Source organism: Convolutriloba macropyga, chromosome 4, assembly GCF_964194025.1.
Source record: "Convolutriloba macropyga chromosome 4, txConMacr16.3, whole genome shotgun sequence".
Taxonomy (NCBI): Eukaryota; Metazoa; Xenacoelomorpha; order Acoela; family Convolutidae; genus Convolutriloba; species Convolutriloba macropyga.
This window is the reverse complement of record NC_134471.1, coordinates 25,815,503-25,837,593: the sequence shown is the minus strand read 5'-3', so window position 1 is coordinate 25,837,593 and position 22,091 is coordinate 25,815,503. Positions and strand designations below refer to the sequence as shown.

The window sequence follows — 22,091 nt, the reverse complement described above, 5'->3', positions numbered from 1 at the left end:
TCTAGCACTAAAATCAATCATTCTGGGAATTTTAAAACGAATTTTTACATATCTACAATCGTATCTACAAAATTTTTACATCTGAGTAGAAATACATTTTCGATTTGATGTAGCAGATGCATATCGACATGTTTTTTATCAGTAAACCTACATATATTGCTTTAAACTTACTTTGGTTTTGTTCAATTGTAAAATTGAAATTTTTGTTTTGTAACTTGTCTTTCAAGTTGGATTTTCATCTTCAAACTAAGCTTTCAGTGTCAATTCTCGTGTTCGTCGCGCTTGTTGATGGCTGGTTTCAGTGTTCTTATATAGAGCGCCTCTAGTGTCATTAACTTGGATTGGTTGCTGCATTGGTCTAATATCTTCCACTGGAAAACTGTTTTCACTCGATCGAAATCACCGTTGCACTCGATTGCATGTACTCCCTTCGGTGAGTCCGCCTTGGCATGCTCTGCAACCCTTGTGGTAATATATCGGCATTACTGCCCTACATAGATGGATTTGCATCCATTACAAGTGAGTTCGTAAACCACGTGGGATTTGAGATCCTTATCAAAGCTAGACTTGAGGCTAAGTAAACAGCTCCTAACTTTCCGAGTGGTGAAAATCGTCTGTAAAGGATGTATTTCGTTCAACTTCTTTACAAATTCATTACAGTATGTTGCCTCTGTACTGTAATACAAATTGTTGCTTCTCAGTATTTTCCTGTTGTTTTACGGGTACACCCGCTTTATATCTATGTCCTTTTCTTTGTTCTTTCATTCGCAGCTGATTATTTGTATCCTTGACAATATTCCCTACCCAATGCCTAGGATATTAGTTACATTCCCGAATTTCTTCATTCTTTGTCAATGCTTCATGGAACGCTTTCCAATTGCTGGTGGCTCCGAACAGGTGGTGTATTGTTCTCTGTATTATGCTCTTCTTATGTTGTAGGGGTGCAAAGCTACGATAGTTCAATTTTGTTCCAGTAACTGATGGTTTTTGATACCATGTGCAAAAAAAGTTCCCCTCCGGTTGTACTTTAATTGACATGTCCAGAAATGGCAAGCTGTTTTTCTCATCTTTTGTTTAATAATCTAAATTGGAGATTTGGATAGAGGTCATTGACCGCATCTAACAGCTCTATTGTGTCACCTCTAACTGTTCTCACAATATCGCTGGTGGCTCGGAGCAGGCGGTGTATTGTTCTCTGTTTTATGCTTTTCTTATGTTGTAGGGGTGCACAGCTACGATAGTTCAAAATTGTTTTATTATCTGATGGTTTTTGATACCATGTGCAAAAAAGTTCCCCTCCGGTTGTACTTTGGTTGACATGTCCAGAAGTGGTCAACTGTTTTTATCATCTTTTGTTTCTAATGTAAATTGGAGATTTGGATAGAGGTTATTGACCGCATCTAACAGCTCTTTTTCTGTCACCTCGAACTGTTCTCACAATATCGCTGGTGGCTCGGAACAGGCGGTGCATTGTTCTCTGTGTTATGCTTTTCTTATGTTGTAGGGGTGCACAGCTACGATAGTTCAAAATTGTTCCAGTAACTGATGGTTTTTGATACCATGTGCAAAAAAAGTTCCCCTCCGGTTGTACTTTAATTGACATGTCCAGAAGTGGCAAACTGTTTTTCTCATCTTTGTTTAATAATGTAAATTGGAGATTTGGATAGAGGTCATTGACCGCATCTAACAGCTCTTTTGTGTCACCTCTAACTGTTCTCACAATATTGCTGTTGGCTCGGAACAGGCGGTGTATTGTTCTCTGTTTTATTCTTTTCTTATGTTGTAGGGGTGCACAGCTACGATAGTTCAAAATTGTTCCAGTATCTGATGGTTTTTGATACCATGTGAAAAAAAAGTTCCCCTCCGGTTGTACGTTAATTGACATGTCCAGAAGTGGCGAACTGTTTTTATCATCTTTTGTTTCTAATGTAAATTGGAGATTTGGATGTGGTTATTGACCGCATCTAACAGCTCTTTTGTGTCACCTCTAACTGTCCTCACAATATCGTCGACATATCTTACAAAATCTCTAATTTCGGACGAACCGTTAATGTCAGTCTGATCATTTTCACGACAGAATGAGCACATCCAGAACTTGTTTTCCATGCTATCATATTCTGTGTTACTGATTTGCAGACATTTTGCGTGGAGCCATCTATTACAAACTTCACACTCAACACCCCTGGAACGTGCTGTCACACGGTGTTTTATTGCTCTCAAACGAAGTTTGTAGCAATTATTTTAGTCCTGTCGGTCTTTTTTATGCGATTTTTCGCATGACCAATTTTTCGTCTGACGCTTTTGCCTTTTCGTCCTCAAAAATGGGATAAACAGGTAGCGCCCAGCGGGCATTAAGTGCTCTTAGAGACTTTCAGCTCTGTTTCAGCTCAAATTGGTTTGGAGACTTATACTTATGGTGTGAAGGGCGGTTCTTAGAGGTTGAGACACCTCACCCACTATTGCCTCCACCCCCACCGCGCTGTTGCCCCCCCATCAGCCCCCGGTGCACCCCCCCCCGTGACTAGGTACTGACGAAGCCAACCGCTCGACGGTCGTTTGAGAGCAATTCGCCCGACGTTAGTCGGTTATGTTCGCAATTGCGACAAGTGCTCGATTGTGTGTTGGTTTTACATTTAGGTGTCTGTAATTTCAGTTGTGGATCCCACGATTTCATCCAAAGGTATGCCAAAATCACCGCCAAGGACGCACCCATTGCCAGCCCGTCTTTCTGACAGTACCAACTTTCATTGCATTTGAAATGGACGTTTATACTGTTTAAGGCCCGCGATTCCCCGAGTTAGCCCAGACTCTGCTTCGCTTGTTGGTCCTGGTGACCTTCAGGAGCAAGCTGGCTGTGAGAGGGGCCGGGAACCGGGCCAAGCCATACCGGGAGACGTACGCCCAAATTTTCAAAACCCAGTGAACCCCCAAAGCCAACAAACACCAGAACAAAGTTTTTGGGCAGCGCTAGAAAAACCAGAAGACCTGCTTCCTATCTACCAAGAAATCGTTCACTGGAAGCCAAGCTTCATGAGAATCAACAAATGCAAAGCAGGCAACTCTTTTACCAACGCACTAAATGACGCCCTTAAACCTCTTGCAGACCAATCAGCAAATGCCCCCTTCTCATTGCTCGTTGCCATGATCATGCCCCACCTACTGCTCTGCCGGACAAAGAAGGCCGACGACAGCTCTGCCAATAAAACGCTAAGCCGACGTCTTGACCTTTGGTTTAGTGGAAAACTGACGGAACTTTTCCATGAGGCAGGAGTATTGCAAAAAAGAAAGCCAGCAGCCAAACAATAAGTAAGTGAGCCCAAACCAATCAAACGTTTCATTGAAATGATGAAAGAAGGAAAAGTCTCAAGCGCGATGCGAGTGCTGGCCGGCGAAAAAGGAGGAGTCCTTCCGTTGAAACACAAGATTGGAGACAGCGATGTTTTGAGTATTCTTCTTACGAAGCACCCACCTGCATCCTCGTTGAACGAACAGTGTCTTGTTACAGGACAACAACCCCTTGCTTACCACCCAGCAGTCTTCAAAAAAATCGATGCAGCATTGGTTGAAAAAGTTGTCCTGCGCACTAACGGAGCACTTGGTCCGTCCGGCTTAGACTCAGCGCAATGGAGAAGGATTTTGACCTGTTTCGAAAAGAACTCTGACAACCCTAAGAACACAGTCGCAGCTATTGCCAAACGAATCGCGACCCAAAAACTCGAACCAGAAACCCTGATGCCATACAACAGCTGCCGACTTATTCCTCTGGACAAAAACCCTGGAGTTAGACCGATAGGAATTGGTGAAGTACTTCGGAGGATAATCGGAACATGTATCGCCAAAAGTGTGGATGCAGAACTACGCTCAATAGGCGGAATCGACCAGCTTTGCATGGGTCAGACCGCGGGAATCGAGTACTTTATTCACTCCCTGCGAACCGAATTTGAGAAAGACTCCTGTGAAGCTCTGCTACTTATAGATGCAACGAATGCCTTCAACAACCTGAACAGAGCAACAGCGCTTGAAAACATAAGGAAAATCTGCCCTTCTATCTACTGCGCCCTGAACAACTCCTACCAAACCCCCAGCAATCTGTACGTCGACAAGCAGACCCTTCTTTCCCAGGAAGGATGTACACAAGGGGATCCCTTGGCAATGCTAATGTATGGCATTGCGTCAAGGCCGCTGATAGAGAGAATGAACATGGAATCAGTTTCGCAAAAATGGTACGCTGACGATGGCACTGCAGCGGGAACAATTGAAAAACTCCTGTTGTTCTTCAAGCAGCTGAACAAAATTGGTGAAGGATTTGGATACTTTGTCAACGCCCCCAAATGCCAGCTAATTGTCAAGCCTCACACCATTGAAAAAGCGAAACATATTTTCAATAACACAAACGTACAAATCGTTGACGGTGCACGAGTTCTCGGCTCTGTAATAGGGTCTGAAGCAGCCTGCCAGAAGTTTGCTCAAGAGCAATCAGAAACACAACAAAAACTACTGAAGAACCTAAGCGAGTTTGCCAAATCGTCACCGCAAGCAGCCTATCATTGTTTTTCCCGAGGCGCTCAAAGTAAATTGACATTCTTGCTACGTACAACTCCAAAAGCTGATACCATCCTAGCTGACTCAGAGAACATCATACGTAGAAGCCTAATACCGAATATGACCGACCAGGACTCCCCCGATGATTTTATGAGATCCCTGTTAAGTCTACCTAAAAAGAATGGCGGGATGGCAATCAGAGCTCCTGACAATTTAGTCCCCGCGTATGAGCAATCGAAACTTCTCAGCAGCCCACTAGATCATTTTGACGTAACAACAGCGACACTACATCAAGAGAGAATCAAAACAGACATACGAAGACAAAAACAAACCCAAAACAAACAGAAGTCAGAAGAAATTCTTGCAAACATGACCGAAGATCTCAAATATTCAGTAAAACTAGCCAGTGAGAAAGGCGCGTCTACATGGTTGAATGCACTGCCAATAGAACGACATGACTTCTGGTTAACCAAAACCGAGTTCATAGACGCCCTATGCATTCGATATGGCTGGCAATTCAAAAATATTCCCGAGAAGTGTGCGTGTGGCTCGAAGTTTCTTGTATCCCATGCCCTTCACTGCCCTAAGGGAGAATATCCAATAATCAGTCATAATGAAGTAAAAGACCTCTTCGCCGAGTTTATGCGAAAAACTTGTTACGATATCGAAGTTGAACCTCACCTGCAGCCTCTCAGCAATGAGAGCCTAAAACCCGCAACCTGCAAGGACGAGGAAGCACGATTAGATATCTCAGCTAAAGGCCTATGGGGTTCTCGCTTTGAGAAATCATACTATGATGTTAAAGTCTTCAACCCGTTTGCTCCAACAAACAGACGTATTGGAATCAAAGAGAGCTACAAGTTCCACGAAACGACGAAGAAAACCAAATACCTGGACAGAATTGTTGAAGTTGAGCATAGCTCTTTTATCCCTCTGATCTTCTCGACCACAGGAGGAAGTGGCCCCGGCTCCACAATAGTTATAAAACGACTTGCATCAAGAATTGCTGAAAAGACGAAAGACACTTATCCTAACGTCTTAAATTTCATCAGAACATCCCTGAGCTTCGCCCTACTTAGAAGCACAATCCTTTGTATAAGAGGCCACAGAGGACAACGCTCTTACAAGGAGGAGTCTTCACCCTGTGCATTTAATGCCGAAGTCAACCCATAAATCTGTACATATAAACTTAATTTGAAACCTAACGTGAACTTAAATGTATACTGCTTCATACCAAACTTTGACCTCCAGAAACTGACTGGTAATTTATTCATTTCATTAGCAGACGTTGTGCTCATTTTTCATTCTAACAGCACACAGTGCACTTTGAATTTTCGTCTTTACGATCAGTTGCCTTGATTTTGCTCTTTTTGTTTGACCTCGAATGATGTTAGCACCGTTCTGTTATTGTTGACCTTTATTGAATTCAAGTTATTATTATTTGAAATGGACGTTGTAATGGGTTATAATGGGAAAGACCCCAAGATTCTAATCCAACAACAGGGAGAAATCACCTCAGGACAACCTGAAAATCCCCAGCATCAACAACAACAATATTGATAGATTTTAACAATACCAAAAGCTTTTTGAAAACGTAGTGCTGGGAGGGCACCGGACCAGCCAATATTTACCTAGTGTTGGGGAGGGAATTCTCTTAATTTAGTTTTTTTCTTTAAAAAAATGCATTAGCGTTATCTTCCAATTAAATTTACTGTTTGGTTGGTCAAAAATTTGATTTCACTCAATTGTATTTGCTTATCTATAGATGATTTGTGTCTGCTTTTTTGATGATTTCGATTTTCGTTTGCAGTTTTTTTCAGGTCCTTAATTGTTATTGAAAGTTTCGAGAGCTCCTTCCTCATTTCTGCATTGGCCAACTGGTTTGCTTTTTGACGTTATTGGATTGTTTCAGACGTGCCATGGGTCGCTCAAAGTCTAGGTACGTAATATTCTGACTATGATAAGTTGGAATCTATGAGAATTTTGAGGGGGAAATAGATATTATTTAGTAGGTTAGAAAGTGTCGAAATTGTTAAAATAGTCCAGAACGCTTGGAGAGCATTTTAGACTTTGTATAATGTAAGATAGAAACATGCAGCTATATTGAAAAAATGTAAATGTTTGTGCCTCCCAGTATGATATGCACCCTCTAGTTTTAGAGCAGATGCCGTAAAAAGTAAATTAAGTATCAATATTCGCGTTTGCTTGGGAGTTGCAAATAATATACACATACACCCACTAAGTTGGGGCGGAACAAATGGAAGTGATCCTAAAAATTAATCCAGTAACTAGATTCCTGGTACTACTTGTTCCCGCGGTTTCCCCAAGAATTACAAATTTTTGTGTGCTACGCGCGATGTTTTTTTTTCCTAGAAGCGGATCTTCATCGCCAGAAAGGTTTCAAGAGGAGAATTGCATGTTTGACCCAGTATCTAAAGGGTTTCGCATTCATTTGGCTGATTTACCAGACAATCCAGATGAGGAAGAGCTACAGAGAGAGTTTGCTAGATATGGACCTCTAAGTGAAAAGCCATGGGTGGCTAGAGCTAGCCCTTGTTTCGGATTTGTTGTCTTCAAGTACAGAGATGATGCATGGGACGCATGTCACAAAATGGACAATAAGTAAGTTTTTTCTTGACATTAATTTGTTATGATTGTCCGACTATTTTGATTTGTTTATTCTGTAATGTTTTTTCCTTTTGCGCTGTTTGTTCCTTTCGTCGCCAATATTGGTTCCACCGACAAACTCAGCTCATTTTATATGCCTGCTTGTCGCCCGTGTCAGTACTGGTTACATTAGTTAATAAATATGTTAAACCTTGTCGACGGTGCCAGCATTGGTTCCAAAAGTGAACCTTCCAAGATCATGTTTTTTTTCGTACCCCAATCATATTACTGATTACACTGCAAAGAAGCGCAATTGTAACAAACAAGTTTAACCCGACGATGTCCCCAAGAGATGCAGAGTCGTGTTACTCCTGCAGTAAAAAGCATAAATTCGTGTGCTTCTTTTGTAATAAAGTCATGCATATAACTCAAAATTCTGCGTAACATCTGCAACGATTTACAGAAAAAGCAAAGATAAATCCTCTGCCAACTAATCAATTGAAAATATCCGATCTACACGAAATTAAAGAGCAATTGAAGAAGTTTACAGACCCCGTTAGGGAATCTAACGAACTTACTGAAAATGTCGAGCTGGGCCTTAATGTGTTGATAAACCCTAAAAGTTGTGCCCACTCTGTAGGAATTGTAGAAAGCGTAATTGGTAAAACTTTGTGTCAAAAAACTTAAATGCACGATTGTCTGGTTATAAGGGTACGAGGTGACCAAAGCACATAGCGCGCAGCTGTAAAATTGCATACAAACTAAGAAACTGTTAACATTTCCTTAGAGTCCTAAGTTGTCGCTAGAGGATGCCTAAAAGAACTGCTCAACGGAACACCCAAAATTTTTTAATGAATCCAAATAAAAACGGAAAAATGATAGCATGCAGAATCTCGTAATCGAAGTTAATTATTAGGCAATAGGGTAAACAATCCTCACATCAACGGCTGCACTGATCAAGTTGTTGTAGAAAGCAAAATTGGCTGGTAACTAGCCTCGATCAAAAGGCTAACTAGTGTCAGAAGCCTAGTAAATCTTGACACCAGAACACTTGCAAGACGAAATTAATCTACGTGGCATCAGTAGAATGTGGTAAACAACAGGTACTGAGCAGTGCTTTATTTATGCCGAGTTTTACTATCTATCGCAAAAATTTCCTTTGTCCAGTGGAATCAGGCTTGGCCCCGCTCCAAGGGATATTGTTTCTGGACCTACACCACTCAAACTTGTTCTTGAAAATAAGGATAATAAAGCCGAAGTCTTCAATTGTATTATAAATCGTAGTTTGCCCAATCGGAGTTTAAAGCAGTCAGCATGTCTCGTGATTATTTACAGCAGACGCGCGATTTGATAAAAGAGAAGACCCAAGCAGCACGTGGAAAAAAGACTGACCTGTTTCGTAAGATTATGTTTCCTTTGTCAGAGGTCCCGCGAGTCAGCTCTTAGTTCATCGGCGAAGGAGAAACATTTGACATTCTGCTTAATACTGAAACTTGGCTCACCGATGATATCAGCAGCAATGAGCTCTTGCTTAGTAATTTTAATATTCTTAGGGCAAATGTACCGACCACGGAAAAAAATTCAAAGCACGGAGATTGCCTTATTGCTATCCGCAACAGTTTGGCGTTGACGGATTTCAACTGTTCTGATCTGTCCTGATCTCTGCAAAATACGCTTTGGGTTTGCGAACTAGTACAACCAAAACCACTCATAGCGATGCTCTACAACCCTCCAACTGGAAGCCGTAATCGGTTAACAATGGAAGAGGTGTCAGATTTGTCCTGTTTCTTGGAATGGAATTGTGGTCGAAACCTTTTGCTCGCTGGCAATTTTAATCTGTCTGGGAAACATACGAATCACAAAATGATTACTTAGAAATTCTCAACAGACACGCGTTAACTGTCAAATTGTAGCAAGTGGTGGCTTTGCAAACCATGGCTTTGTCTTGCTTGTATCTTATTTTCTCAAGCAGAGATTTAATTTTAAACGTCTTCAGAGATGAGGCTGACTAGTATGTCTGGCTTTTCTGATCATTTTCCTGTCCTCGTTGAAGTCCCTGCCTTGAACTCAAAGGTATCAGAACTTGAAGAGAAGTGTGCTGAGATGCAAGAAAAATATCGAACGGAATACGAATCGGAGTTGTTCTCTACCCGCAACAGAAATCGCATCTTTAAGTACCTCAAAAGTTTCCAAAAGGACTCCTTTCCTGCTATAATCAAATGTGGTGTTACAGGCCAAGAGGGAAACACTGATGAGCTTCTTGAAGTCGGAAATGTTCAACCGGTTGTTCGTTTTTGTTGTTACTGATCCGAACTTAGGATATTTCCATAGCGGCGGGGACCATCTTTTTGACCCTAAAATTGAGTTTGCATTAGACTATTTAGAGCGTGAGTTGTCGACCCCTGAGTTTTCAGGACTGTACGGTACGAAGAGCAGAGGACCCGGTTCTCTTCCCCCAGATGTTTTTAAGACTGCAAAACCTCTGGCACGATCACTGAAAGTTCTCTGGCCAAATCACAAAAAAGTACAACTGCATTTCCGAGGCCGTAATTTTATTTATTTGCAACGAGCAGTTTGGACTTTTGCCTCGCCGATCAGTTATTCTGCAACTTATCTAACAAACATTTACACGAACATCGTGTGCCTGATGATTACTTTTCTTGTTTTATTTGACTTTTCAAAGGCGTTTGATAAGATTAAACATTCTAATCTTCGATTATTTCCAGGTGACCGTCGGACAATATATTTGTCCTGATAGTAACAGATGGTAAAAATTGTCAAGTTTGGAGAATATTTTTCGAATTTTTTGATTTACATGATACAAGCTTTCAGATAAAGAAATTGGAATATCGATATAAAATTTGAAAACGTGATATATAGATACGGAAAACCCGAAAAGTTTGGATAGTATTTGGTCAAATGCCTACAAATCAAGGGTCAGAGTTATAATTGTTAACCATTCTACGATAAGAAATTGGTTATATAGATAGGTCTCTGAAATCTGTTATGATTTCAGTTGCGTTCCGAAATGGCTTTTCCGCAAGTGAAAGAAAGTTTACAAAACCAGTCCTAAGTGGTCGCCAGAGGATGACTAAAAAAGAAGTGCTCAATGGAATGCCTAAAATGTGTAAATGAATCCAAATAAAAACGGAAAAATCATTGCATGCTGAATCTCAAAGTGGAAGTTAAATTATAAGGCAAAAGGTTACACAATCCTCACATCAACGGCTGCACTGATCAAGTTGTTTCAGAAAGCAAAAATGGCTGATAATTAGCCTCAATCAAAAGGTTAACTAATGTCAGAAGCCTTGTAAAGCTTGACACCAGACCACTTGCAAGAAGAATTTAATGTACTTGGCCTCAAGTGGAATGTGGTTAACATCAGAGGTACTGAGCAGTGCTTTTTTATGCCATATTTTACTATATATTGTCAAAGTTTCCTTAATCCAGTGGAATCGGGCTTGGTCCCGCTCCCAGTGATAGGATGTCTAGAGTATGTCTGGCTTTTCTGTTCATTTTCCTGTCCTTGTTGAAGTTCGTGCCTCGAACTGTAATCAAAGACAAGCGAATGAAATCTGCTACGGTTACTGTAACTGTGATTTTGCCGCGTTGAAAGCAAACATTGCACTAAATCCTCTTTGCCGTTTTGCTGTAGCAGCATTGATAAAGCTACGGAAATATGGTATAACTGGATGTTCGATCTCATCAAGAAGCTTTCCCCTAGAAGAACCAAGAAACGGCAAAGGTATCCCCAAAAAACGTCACTCTGTTTAAACAAACTCAACACGCTGAGATGAAAATTGGAACAAAAGCAAAGAATTGACATAAGCATGGTATCGAAACATTAAGAGAAGTGTGCTGAGTTGCAAGAAACATCGAGCAGAATACGAATCGGAGTTGTTGTCTACCTGCAACAGAGATCGCATCTTTACGTACCTCAAAAGTTTCCAAAAGGACTCCTTTCCTGCTGTAATCAAATGTGGTGTAACCGGCCAAGAGAGAAACACTGATGGACTTCCTTAATTCAGAACTTTTCAACCGGTATTTCGTTTTTGTTACGGATCCGAACTTCAAATATTTCCATAGCTGCCCGGATCATCTTTTTTGGACCTTAAAACTTGAGTTTGCATTACATAACATAGAGTTTGATTTGTGGACCCTGAACACTACGAAGAGCAAAGGACCGGTTTCTCTGCCCCAGATTTTTGAAAAAATTGGAATGTCGTTTTAATATTTTAAAACGTAAAATATAGATACGGGAAATCGAAAAAACATGGACAGTATTTTGTGAAATGCCTACAAATCAAGTGTCAGTAATAATTGCTAACCATTCATCGATATGAAATTTGTTATATAGATAAGTCACTGATATCTGTGATTATTTCAGCTGCCTTCCGAAATGGTTTTTCCGGAAGTGAAGGAAAGCTTGCAAAACTAGAGTCCTAATTAGTCCCCAGAGGATGACAAGTGCTCAACGGAACGCCTAAAATGTATAAAGGAATCCCATTAAAAACGGGGAAAATCATCGGATGTCGAATCCAAATAAAAACGGAGATATCATCGCATGCGAAATCTCCGCTTCAAAGTTAAATTAGAAAGCAATAGGGTAAACAATCCTCACATCAACGGCTGCACTGATCAAGTTGTTTCAGAAAGCAAAATTGGCGGGTAACTAGCCTCAATCAAAAGATTAACTAGTGTCAGAAGCCACCAGAACTTCACGAATATTGACACTAGAACACTTGCAAAACGAATTTAGTCTACTTGGCCTCAGTGGAATGTGGTTAACACCAGAGGTACTGAGCAGTGCTTTATTATGCCGAATTTTACTATCTATCGCGAAAATTTCCTTTGTCCAGTGGAATCAGGCTGGGCCCCGCGCCAAGGGATGTTGTTTCTGGACCTACACCACTCAAACTGGTTCTTGAAAATAAGGATAATAAAAATGAAGTCTTCAATTGTTTTATAAATCGTAGTTTTCTCAATCGGAGTTTAAAGCAGTCAGCATGTCTCGTGATTATTTACAGCAGACGCGCGATTTGATAAAAGAGAAGACCCAAGCAGCACGTGAAAAAGACTGACATGTTTCAGACGATTATGTTTACTTTGTCAGTGGTCCCGCGATTCCGCTCGTAGTTCATCGACGAAAAACAACACAGACTGTGAGAGATTCGAATGAAGCCAATCTTTCATGACTAGATCAATCTTTGAAAATTTTTTCATAATTGTTTATTTAAGTTGTTTATATCCATTGCCGTAATTTTGTATTTCTGCTTATTACTGAAAATTGGCTCACGGATGACAGACATCAGCAGCAATGAGCTCTGGCTGAGTAATTTTAATTTTCTTAGGGCAAATAGACTGACCACGGAAATAGAGAAGTCAAAGCATGGAGGTTGCCTAATTGCTATTCGCAACAAATTGTACAGGGAATTGAACAGTTCTGAGCTGTCCGAATCTCTACCAAGTACGCTTTGCGTTTGCAAGCTAGTCCAGCAGAACCACTCTTTTTAGCGCTGCTCTACAGCACTCACAATGGAAGCCGTTACCAGTTAACAATGGATAAGGTTTCAGATTTTTTTCATTTTCTTTGAAGCTAAGTGTAGTCAAAATCTTTTGCTCACTGGTAATTTTAATCTGCCTGGTGCTGTCTGGGAAACATACAAATCACCGAATGATTACAAAGACAATCTCATTAAACATGCGTTAACACTCAACATGAAGTAAGTGGCGGATTTACAAACCACGGCTTCGTCTTTCCGGTATCGTTTTTTCTCAAGCAGAGAGCTAATTTTAAGTGTCTTAAGAGATGAGGATGACTATAGCATGTCTAGCTTTTCTAATCGTCTTCCTGTCATTGCTAAAGTTGGCGCCTCGAACTGTAATCAAAGACAGGCGAATGAAATCTGCTACGGTTACTGTAACTGTGATTTTGACACGGTGAAAGAAGTCCTTGCAATAAATCCCTTCTGACGTTTTGCTATAGCAACATCGATACAACTACGGAAATACGGTATAACTGGATTTTGGATCACATCAAGAAGCATACCCCTAGAAGGACCAAGAAACAGCATCGGTATCCCGCTTGGGTATCACAAGAAACGTCACACTGCTTAAACAGTCTCATCACGCTGAGAAGAAAATCGGAACGAAAGCAAAGATCTGACGTAAGCAGGGTATCAGAATTGAAAAGAAGTGTGCTGAGATGCAAGAAAAAGACCGAGCAGAATACGAATCCGAGTCGTTCTCCACCCGCAACAGAAATCGCATCTTTAGGTCTCTAGAAGGACTGCTGTAATCAAATGGGGGTATAATGGGCCAAGAGGGAAACACTGATGAGCTTAAGTCAGAACTTTTTCTTCGGTATTTCGTTTCTGTTGTTACTGATCCGAACTTAAGATATTTCCTTAACAACGTGGACCATCCTTTTGGACCTTAAAACTTGAGTTTGCATAAGATGATATAGAGCGTGAGCTGTCGGGACTGAAGAGCACGAAGAGCAGAGGACCCTATTCTCTTCCCCCAGTTGTTTTTAAGAAGACTGCAAAACATCTGGCACGATCACTGAAGGTTCTATTTGACAACATTAAGCGTTTGAAAACTTTTCCAAGTGCCTGGAAATATGCAGTGGTGTTGCCAGTTTTTAAAGTTGGTAACAGAACTGAAATGTGGAATTATCGACCAGTGTCCCTCCTGAACGCTATTTGCAAAGTGTTCGAGAGGTTGATGCACGACTGCATTTCCGAAACCTTAATTTCATTTGCTTGCAACGAGCAGTTTGGCTTTTTGCCTGGCCGATCAGTTATACTGCAACTTATTTACAGTCTCTTTTTATTTATCGCAAAAATTTCCTTTCTCCAGTGGAATAAGGCTTGGCCCCAGGCAAAGTGATGTTGTTTCTGAACATACACCACTCAAACTGGTTCTTGAAAATAAGGATAATAAAATCGTCTCCAATTGTATTATAAATCGTAGTTTGCCGAATCAAAGTTTAAAGCAGTCTTCATGTCTCGTGATTATTTAAAGCAGAAGCGCGATTTGATTAAAGAGAAAACCCAAAGCAGCACGTGAAAAAAACTGACATGTTTCGGACGATTATGTTTACTTTGTCAGAGGTCCCGCGAGTTAGCTCGTAGTTCATCGACAAAAAACAACACAGACTGTGAGAGATTCGAATGACTAGATCGAAGACCAATCTTTCATGACTAGATCAATCTTTGAAAATTTTTTCATAGTTGTTTATTTTAGTTGTTTATATCCATTGCCGTAATTTTGTTTTTCTGCTTATTACTGAAACTTGGCTCACGGATGACATCAGCAGCAATGAGCTCTTGCTTAGTAATTTTAATATTCTTAGGGCAAATAGTCTGACCACGGAAGTAGAGAAGTCAAATCTTGGAGGTTGCCTAATTGCTAACCACAATAAATTGTACATGGAATTGAACAGTTCTGAGGTGTCCGAATCTCTACCAAGTACGCTTTGCGTTTTCAAACTAGTCCAACCAGAACCACTCTTTTTAGCGCTGCTCTACAGCCCTCCCACTGGAAGCCGTTATCAGTTAACAATGGATAAGATGCTGTCTGGGAAACATAAAAATCACAGAATGATTACAAAGACAATCTCCTTAAACACGCGTTAACACTCAACATGAAGTAAGTGGCGGATTTCCGAACCACGGCTTTGTATTTCTTGTATCGTATTTTCTCAAGCAGAGAGCTAATTTCAAGTGTCTTAAGAGATGAGGATGACTATAGCATGTCTAGCTTTTCTAATCGTTTTCCTGTCATTGCTGAAGTTGGTGCCTCGAACTGTAATCAAAGACAGGCGAATGAAATCTGCCACGGTTACTGTAACTGTGATATTGACACGGTGAATTGACACAGTCCTTGCAATAAATCCCTTCTGACGTTTTGCTATAGCAACATCGATACAACTACGGAAATACCGTATAACTGGATTTTGGATCTCATCAAGAAGCATACCACTAGAAGGACCAAGAAACAGCATCGGTATCCCCCTTGGGTATCACAAGAAACGCCACACTGCTTAAACAATCTCAACACGCTGAGAAGAAAATCGTAACGAAAGCAAAGATCTGACGTAAGCAGGGTATCAGAATTGAAAAGAAGTGTGCTGAGATGCAAGAAAAAGACCGAGCAGAATACGAATCCGAGTCGTTCTCCGCCCGCAACAGAAATCGCATATTTAAGTCTCTAGAAGGTCTGCTGTAATCAAAGGGGGTATAATCGGCCAAGAGGGAAACACTGATGAGCTCAGAACTTTTCCACCGGTATTTCGTTTCTGTTGTTACTGATCCGAACTTCGGATATTTCCATAGCAGCATGGACCATCATTTTTGGACCTTAAAACTTGAGTTTGCATAAGATGATTTAGAGCGTGAGCTGTCGGGACTGAAGAGCACGAAGAGCAGAGGACCCTATTCTCTTCCCCCAGTTGTTTTTAAGAAGACTGCAAAACATCTGGCACGATGACTGGAGGTTCTCTTTGACAACATTAAGCGTTTGAAAACTTCTCCAAGTGCCTGGAAATATGCAGTGGTGTCGCCAATTTTTAAAGTTGGGAACAGAACTGAAGTGTGGAATTATCGACCAGTGTCCCTCCTGAACGTTATTTGCAAAGTTTTCGAGAAGTTGATGCACAACTGCATTTCCGAATCCGTAATTTCATTTGCTTGCAGCGAGCAGTTTGGCTTTTTACCTGGCCTATCAGTTATACTGCAACTTATTTACAGTCTCTGAAACTTTTACACGAAAATTGATGTGACTGACGATTTAACTTTTCTTGTTTTAATGTTCAAAGGCGTATGATAGAATTAATCTTCTTTTGAAGATGTTCCTGCAACTAGGTCTATCCGAATCTATTTCAAATATTTCGCAGTTACTAAAGCAATTCAAGTGTTAGAGTAAGCTTTGCTGTTTCTGAAAGGCAGCTAGTTTCCTCAGGCGTACCCCAAGGATCCGCTCTGGTGCCAATCTGATTTTTGATCTATATCAACGACCTTCCTCTGACAGTGTTCTACTCAATGGCGCTCTTGTTTGCTGATGATTTGAAACTTCTACATTAAAGTAATATTGAAGAACTTAAAAAGCTGCAGAATGGTCTGAATAACTTGTATCATTGCAATATGTTTGCTTTTCAATTACAAATTGTTCTGTCACAGAGTTCTTGTTCGGTAGGCATCGGAGACATTGTTCTGGTTTCACACCTCTGAATAACCAAGTCCCTTTTAAGGACAAGACAAAGGATCAGGGTTTCGTTTTAACCGAGAAATTGAGCTGGGGGCTAGAATACGAGAATTCGTTTTTATCTAAATCATTGAAAGCGTGGTTCCTGATAAAGCGTAACACTGCTCCCTCGTTACCAGTGGAAACCAGGATCCAACTCTACCGTGTGGTGGTATGATCAACACTGATGTATGCGTCAGAATGCTGGAATATAGACATGAGTGACCTTAGGTCCATTGAGAGCTTCAACAAGATAGTGAAAATCCCACAAGATTGCCATTCTGCGTTGTAAGCTTTTCTTCCTCCCATATTTCAAGGTACTTAATGATCTATTGCTTTACAGCAACATCATCAACAATCACTTTTCAATTGATTTGGCGGAATTCTGTGAAATTAGGGGTGACGGTGACAGAAGCAGTTTCAAACTGCATTTTATTCAGTATGCAGCTCAGACAAAATTTGGGGTATCGAACGGGCTTTCGAATCAACATTCTGCAGAAACAGACAAATTTTTTCGACAGCATGAACTTGAACAGACTAATCAGCATCTTGTGGAAATATTTCTTAACAAACTGGACAGACAACAAACCCTGTTCATGGATTTTTCTATGTCTGTATGAAAGATGTCGTGCCAATCCTATGTCGTAACTCAGGGAGCTATAACTCCCCTTGGCTTATTTGTCATGAAATTTTAATAATAGTAATAATAATAGAAAAGACCGTGAATCCAATGCTCACTCTACAAAACATGGGAGTGTCCTTATCGGAATCAGAACCGCAATTGAACTCGAACAAATTTAACCAAACCTACCAAAAAAGATTGTGTAGCGACCAAAATCTCCACCAATGCAAAGCCAACTCTCCTTTGTTGTGTCTACAAGCCAGCTACTGGTATTTTCTATCGATAGTCACTGGACCAATTCGCCGACCTATGCAAGTTCTCAAAAGCAAGTTCTCAACCTATGTTATAAGTTACATGAAATGTCCTTTTAGCTACAGTAAACAATGAGGACTGGTTATGTGCGTTTGCAGATAATGTCCAAACCCATCAAATCCAAAACTGAAAGTAAATTGGGTTATCCATAAAAAAGCTTATTCTAATTTATGCATTGTATATAGTTCTGTAATTTCTTTACGATAAACCTAATCCACAGTTAGAATTGAAATAAAAGTGAAAAGTTCAATTTTTGACTCATTATTTCCGCTTGTTCTCCGGTCTTCAATCAAGAACAAATATAACTATTCAGAAGACCGGGAAGGAAGCTCCTAGAAACGTCACCATAGAACAACCTCATTGTTTGTTCCACGACTAATTCCCGGTGAGCGTGGGACAATATATTTGTCCTTATAGTAACAGATAGAAAAAATTGTCAAGTTTTGTCAACATTTTTGAATTTCTTGATTTACCTGATACAAGTAAAATTTGAAAACGTAAAATATTGATACGGGGAATCCCAAAAAAACTTGGACAGTGTTTGGCCAAATGCCTGCAAATCAAGTGTGGAAATAATTTTTCTAACCATTCGTCGATAAGAAATTGGTTTTTGATTAATTAACCGTGCTCTTTCTTTATCATAACAGGCTCTTCAAGGCCTTATGTAGATAAGTCACTGAAATCTGTTATGGTTTGAGGTTCCTTCCGAAATGGTCTTTCCGCAAGTGAAAAAAGCTTGCAAAACCAAGGGTAGATCCCTTTTTCAGTCGAAAACTTTTAACGAAAATATTTGAAGAAAGATAATAAAATAATAATAATAAATTCGTTTGCGATATACAAAGAATACAGTCATCATTCATGTATACCGCGCGAGCACCAAAAGGCTGAAAGCCTGTGTGAGGGGCCGCTTTAGAGCTTCTTTTCCCATATTTTTCCCTTGACTTTGCATTTTTTGAAAAAAAATCGTCAATTGCAAATACTTGTTCTAATGCTAGTGAAAAACGTCAATGAACCCAGTTAAATGAACCAATTACCAAAACAAATTATTAAAAACTTCCGAGTCTAAAATGTAGTTGTCCCTAACTTTATGAAGAAAATCATTCAACTTTTGCTGCTCACAATCAATTGCTTTTCTTATTATTGTTTCGTCAAACTGTGCCAGAACGTTATATAGTAAGCGAACTCTGACTGATAACCGTTTTCTGTTTTGCTTCGTAAGTTTATGAATGGTAGGTAAACTTTTTAGTCTCTTTGTATCATTTAATGACTTTTCAACTTCACGTATTTCTAAGAACCTGTTGACTGATTCATGTGGATGGGTTCTGCGTAGGATTGAAACCAGTAACTTAAATACTTCATATACGTGTAGTTCAAAAATTGAGGCTATTGCGTGCTTTTTTCTTGTCGTGCGAACCTCGTCTGATTTCTTTAATTGAAAGACTATTCTGAGAAAAAAATTTTGTTGTCTTTGTAACTTTGTTAAGATCGACTTGGTTGTGGTTCCGTAAATTAATATTCCGTATTGGTAACGAGGTTGAACATATTGTTTAAAAATTTTAACTAGAAGGTTTTTGTCTAGAAATTTGCGTGTTTGATATAAAATAGTTATGAATTTTGCGCATTGTTTTTCGATAAAATTTACATGTTCTCTGAAGTCAAGTCGATAGTCAATGAGGACGCTAAGATATTTCACAACTGTTTTGGCTTGAATTTCAGTGTTATTCCAGGTTAAATAGTCTGATTGTTCAGCTTTTTTTCCAACCAACATGAACTGTGTTTTAGCTTCGTTCAGTGTAAGTTTGTTGTTTTTCATCCATTCCGAGATTTTATTTAGCTCCACTAGATGACTGTTTTCATTATAATCTCCAAAAATCTTTGTGTCGTCTGCAAATAAGGTAATTTCACAATTTTTGACAATCGTCGGAAGATCATTGATGTACAAAAGAAAGAGAAGAGGTCCTAGGACGGATCCCTGGGGTACACCATGTGTAATGTCTCTCATATTTGATGAGTTGTCGGAGAACTGCACAAATTGCTTACGGTTGGAGAGAAAAGAACATAGTAACCGTCCTACTTTACCTCTGAGACCATATCTTTCACATTTAGCTAAGAGCAATTGATGATCAACCGTGTCGAAGGCCTTTGATAAATCAAGTAACGTGCACTGGAACGGTTTATGCTGTTGTTTACGTTCAAGTAATGCTTCAAAAGTTTCGATTATTGCGTCGACCGTTGAACGCTTACTTAGAAAACCCAACTGCCTCCCTGACAATACCTTATGCTTTATAAGAAAATCTAAAATTCTTTTGTGCAAAAGTTTTTCAAAGAGTTTGCCCACAACTGGTAGTAAGGAGATTGGTCGATAATTTCCGGCTTCATTCTTTGGTCCCTCCTTATGAAAGGGTATCACTACTCCAATTTTAAGCAAATCTGGGAAACATTCTTCCTCGATGCATTTGTTGAAAATTTGACTAAGCTGTTCTGAAATTGTTGGTGACGCAATCTTAAGAAAAAAATTTGATAGTCCAAAAGTATCTAGACTTTTCTTGTTGTTCAAATGTTTGAGTTCATTAAATACTTCTAGTTTGTCTGTTTTGCTTAGAAATAGTGATTTCTCATTCCTGGGTATGCTAGAAATTTCAAAGTTGTTTTTGAATTTTTTTGCCAAGTTTGGTCCTATTTCAACAAAAAAATCATTGAGCATTGTTGCAGATATATCTTTCGATGGATCATGGTTAAGGCCTAAGCTCTTTTCGTTTGTCAAATTTTTAATAAACTGAAAGAACTTTTTGTTGTTTTTGTCATTTTCTTTACAGAAAATTTTTGAGTAAAATTCTTTCTTTGATCTGCGAACCAATTCTTTACATTTGTTGCGCTGCCTTCTGAATTTTTCTTTGGTCTCTTCAGATTTATCATCTAAAAATTTTTTCCAAAGCTTGATCTTCTTAGAGCACTGGTTTTTCACTTCATTAGTTATCCATCGCTTCCCTTCACTTTGTGGTTTTATGTTTTTTTGAGGTATTATTTCCTCGAGTACTTTTTCCAATAATCTTAGTAAATTTTCTAACATCTCCATGCTAGTGAGTATATTTTTTGGGAACGGGTCAATTTCAAATTTTTCTCGAATTTTGTTATTTAATAGGAGTTTTGTTTCTATTTTTTCTAGTTTTTTCCAATTTCGCGAAATGAAACTCTTTTTTTCGCTGTCTTTCTTTGTGCTGATTGATCTTGATTCTATGATGACACCAAAATGATCACTCGCTGACGAATTATGAACATGTGTTTGAACGGTAAAATTTGAAAAAACTAGGTCAATTGTTGTTTGGCTTGATTGTGACACTCTCGTAAAATCTGTAGGGTTGTTCGCAAGCTCAAATCCTAAAGCCTGTAGATTCTGTAAAAGATTTTGTTTTCGGTCTGACTCACCAGCGATGTCTATGTTAAAATCACCACAGACAATATGCTTAGTATTGCTTTCTTCTTGGATTTCAAATAAATGGTTCATAAGAGTGTCAACAAACTCAAAAGCGTTCATTTTTGGTGCTTTATAAATTACAGTAATAAGAATTTTTTTCCATTTTGGAATATTTGCTTTAACAGTTAAAATCTGTAAATTTTGGTGACTAGTTTTTTTGATGGTAGTAATATAGTTTTGTTCCGTACTAAGGACTGCCACACCGCCACCCCTTTCAGATTTTCGATTGCATGTCTCAATAGACTTCCACCTGTCTTGGCAGAAGATGTTGAGGTTTGAATACTCACGCAGCCATGTTTCTGTTACAATTAAAAATTGAGGCTTAATATTTAAGTTTTCAAGCTCGATATTGAGTTCATCAAAATTGGCTCCTAGTGAGCGAATGTTTTGCAAGTATAACAGTTTCTCCATTTCACGTTGATTTGACCTAACTGCTGTTTTTCTAAGATATGATTTTTTGCAAACTAATTTTTGATTAATAAAATTGAAATTTTTTTTTAAAATATATTATTTTAAAAGAGAATTCCTAAAATGGCGTCAAAAAAGGAAGTTCTAAGTCATCGTCTACTAAGCAAAGAGTCGAGTTAGATCGTTCTGTTCGCAGATTTAAAAAAATAATAGCGGAAGCAAATTGACATTTCAGCCTTCTGAGTAGAATCACATCCAGCCTGCATGCCAATTTTAGAACTTTAAACTCGGATCTGTTCTTGTTAATGTTTTTTGTGCAGTGGAGTTCCAATATAATAATATTGACACACTTTAATTCTTTTCTTCCTATGTTTTCAACTTTCAGCGTAGAATCGCTTCCAGTTGCAAAAGATTTTGTTTAAATTTCCAATCGAAGAGTAAAAAAAAAGCCTATTTGGCCGTCAGAGAAAAATCACTTCCGGTTAAATAGGTTTTGCATTTTTTGAGAGAGAAAAAAAAGATCTTTAGAAAAGAAATTTAGGAGGGGAAAACCAGGGGGTAGGAAAAAATAGAGCTAACTAATTGAACAACCTTCTGCGTAAAATCACATCCAGTTGCACTACTAGCTCTAGTTTTGGTGTATTGGGATTAGTTTTTACGAAAATTGTTGGCAAAAAAAAGCTCTAAAGAACCTCAAACAAAAAGTTTCTTATTTAAAATTCATCAAGTCAGTCACGAACAAAAAGTTTAGCACTGGATTAGGCATCGTTTACATAACGCTAGCGTATGAGATTGCTTTTTACTGCATATCAGATTTATTTGCAGATAATCTCATAATTTTATCGACTTGGGTTTCCGAAGACATGTTAGCAGCTTTAA

General features: G+C 39.2%; 1 protein-coding gene across 1 annotated transcript in view; it reads left to right on the top strand.

Moving 5' to 3' along the window:
• The window catches only part of LOC142337555 (uncharacterized), a 288,613-nt gene that overhangs the window by 254,666 nt on the left and 11,856 nt on the right, over positions 1–22,091 (top strand). The window contains exons 2-3 of the mRNA XM_075386865.1: positions 6,453–6,481; positions 6,916–7,164. Coding sequence (XP_075242980.1) covers positions 6,462–6,481; positions 6,916–7,164 — 269 coding nt within the window. The 5' untranslated portion in view covers positions 6,453–6,461. The remainder of the gene's footprint in view (positions 1–6,452; positions 6,482–6,915; positions 7,165–22,091) is intronic.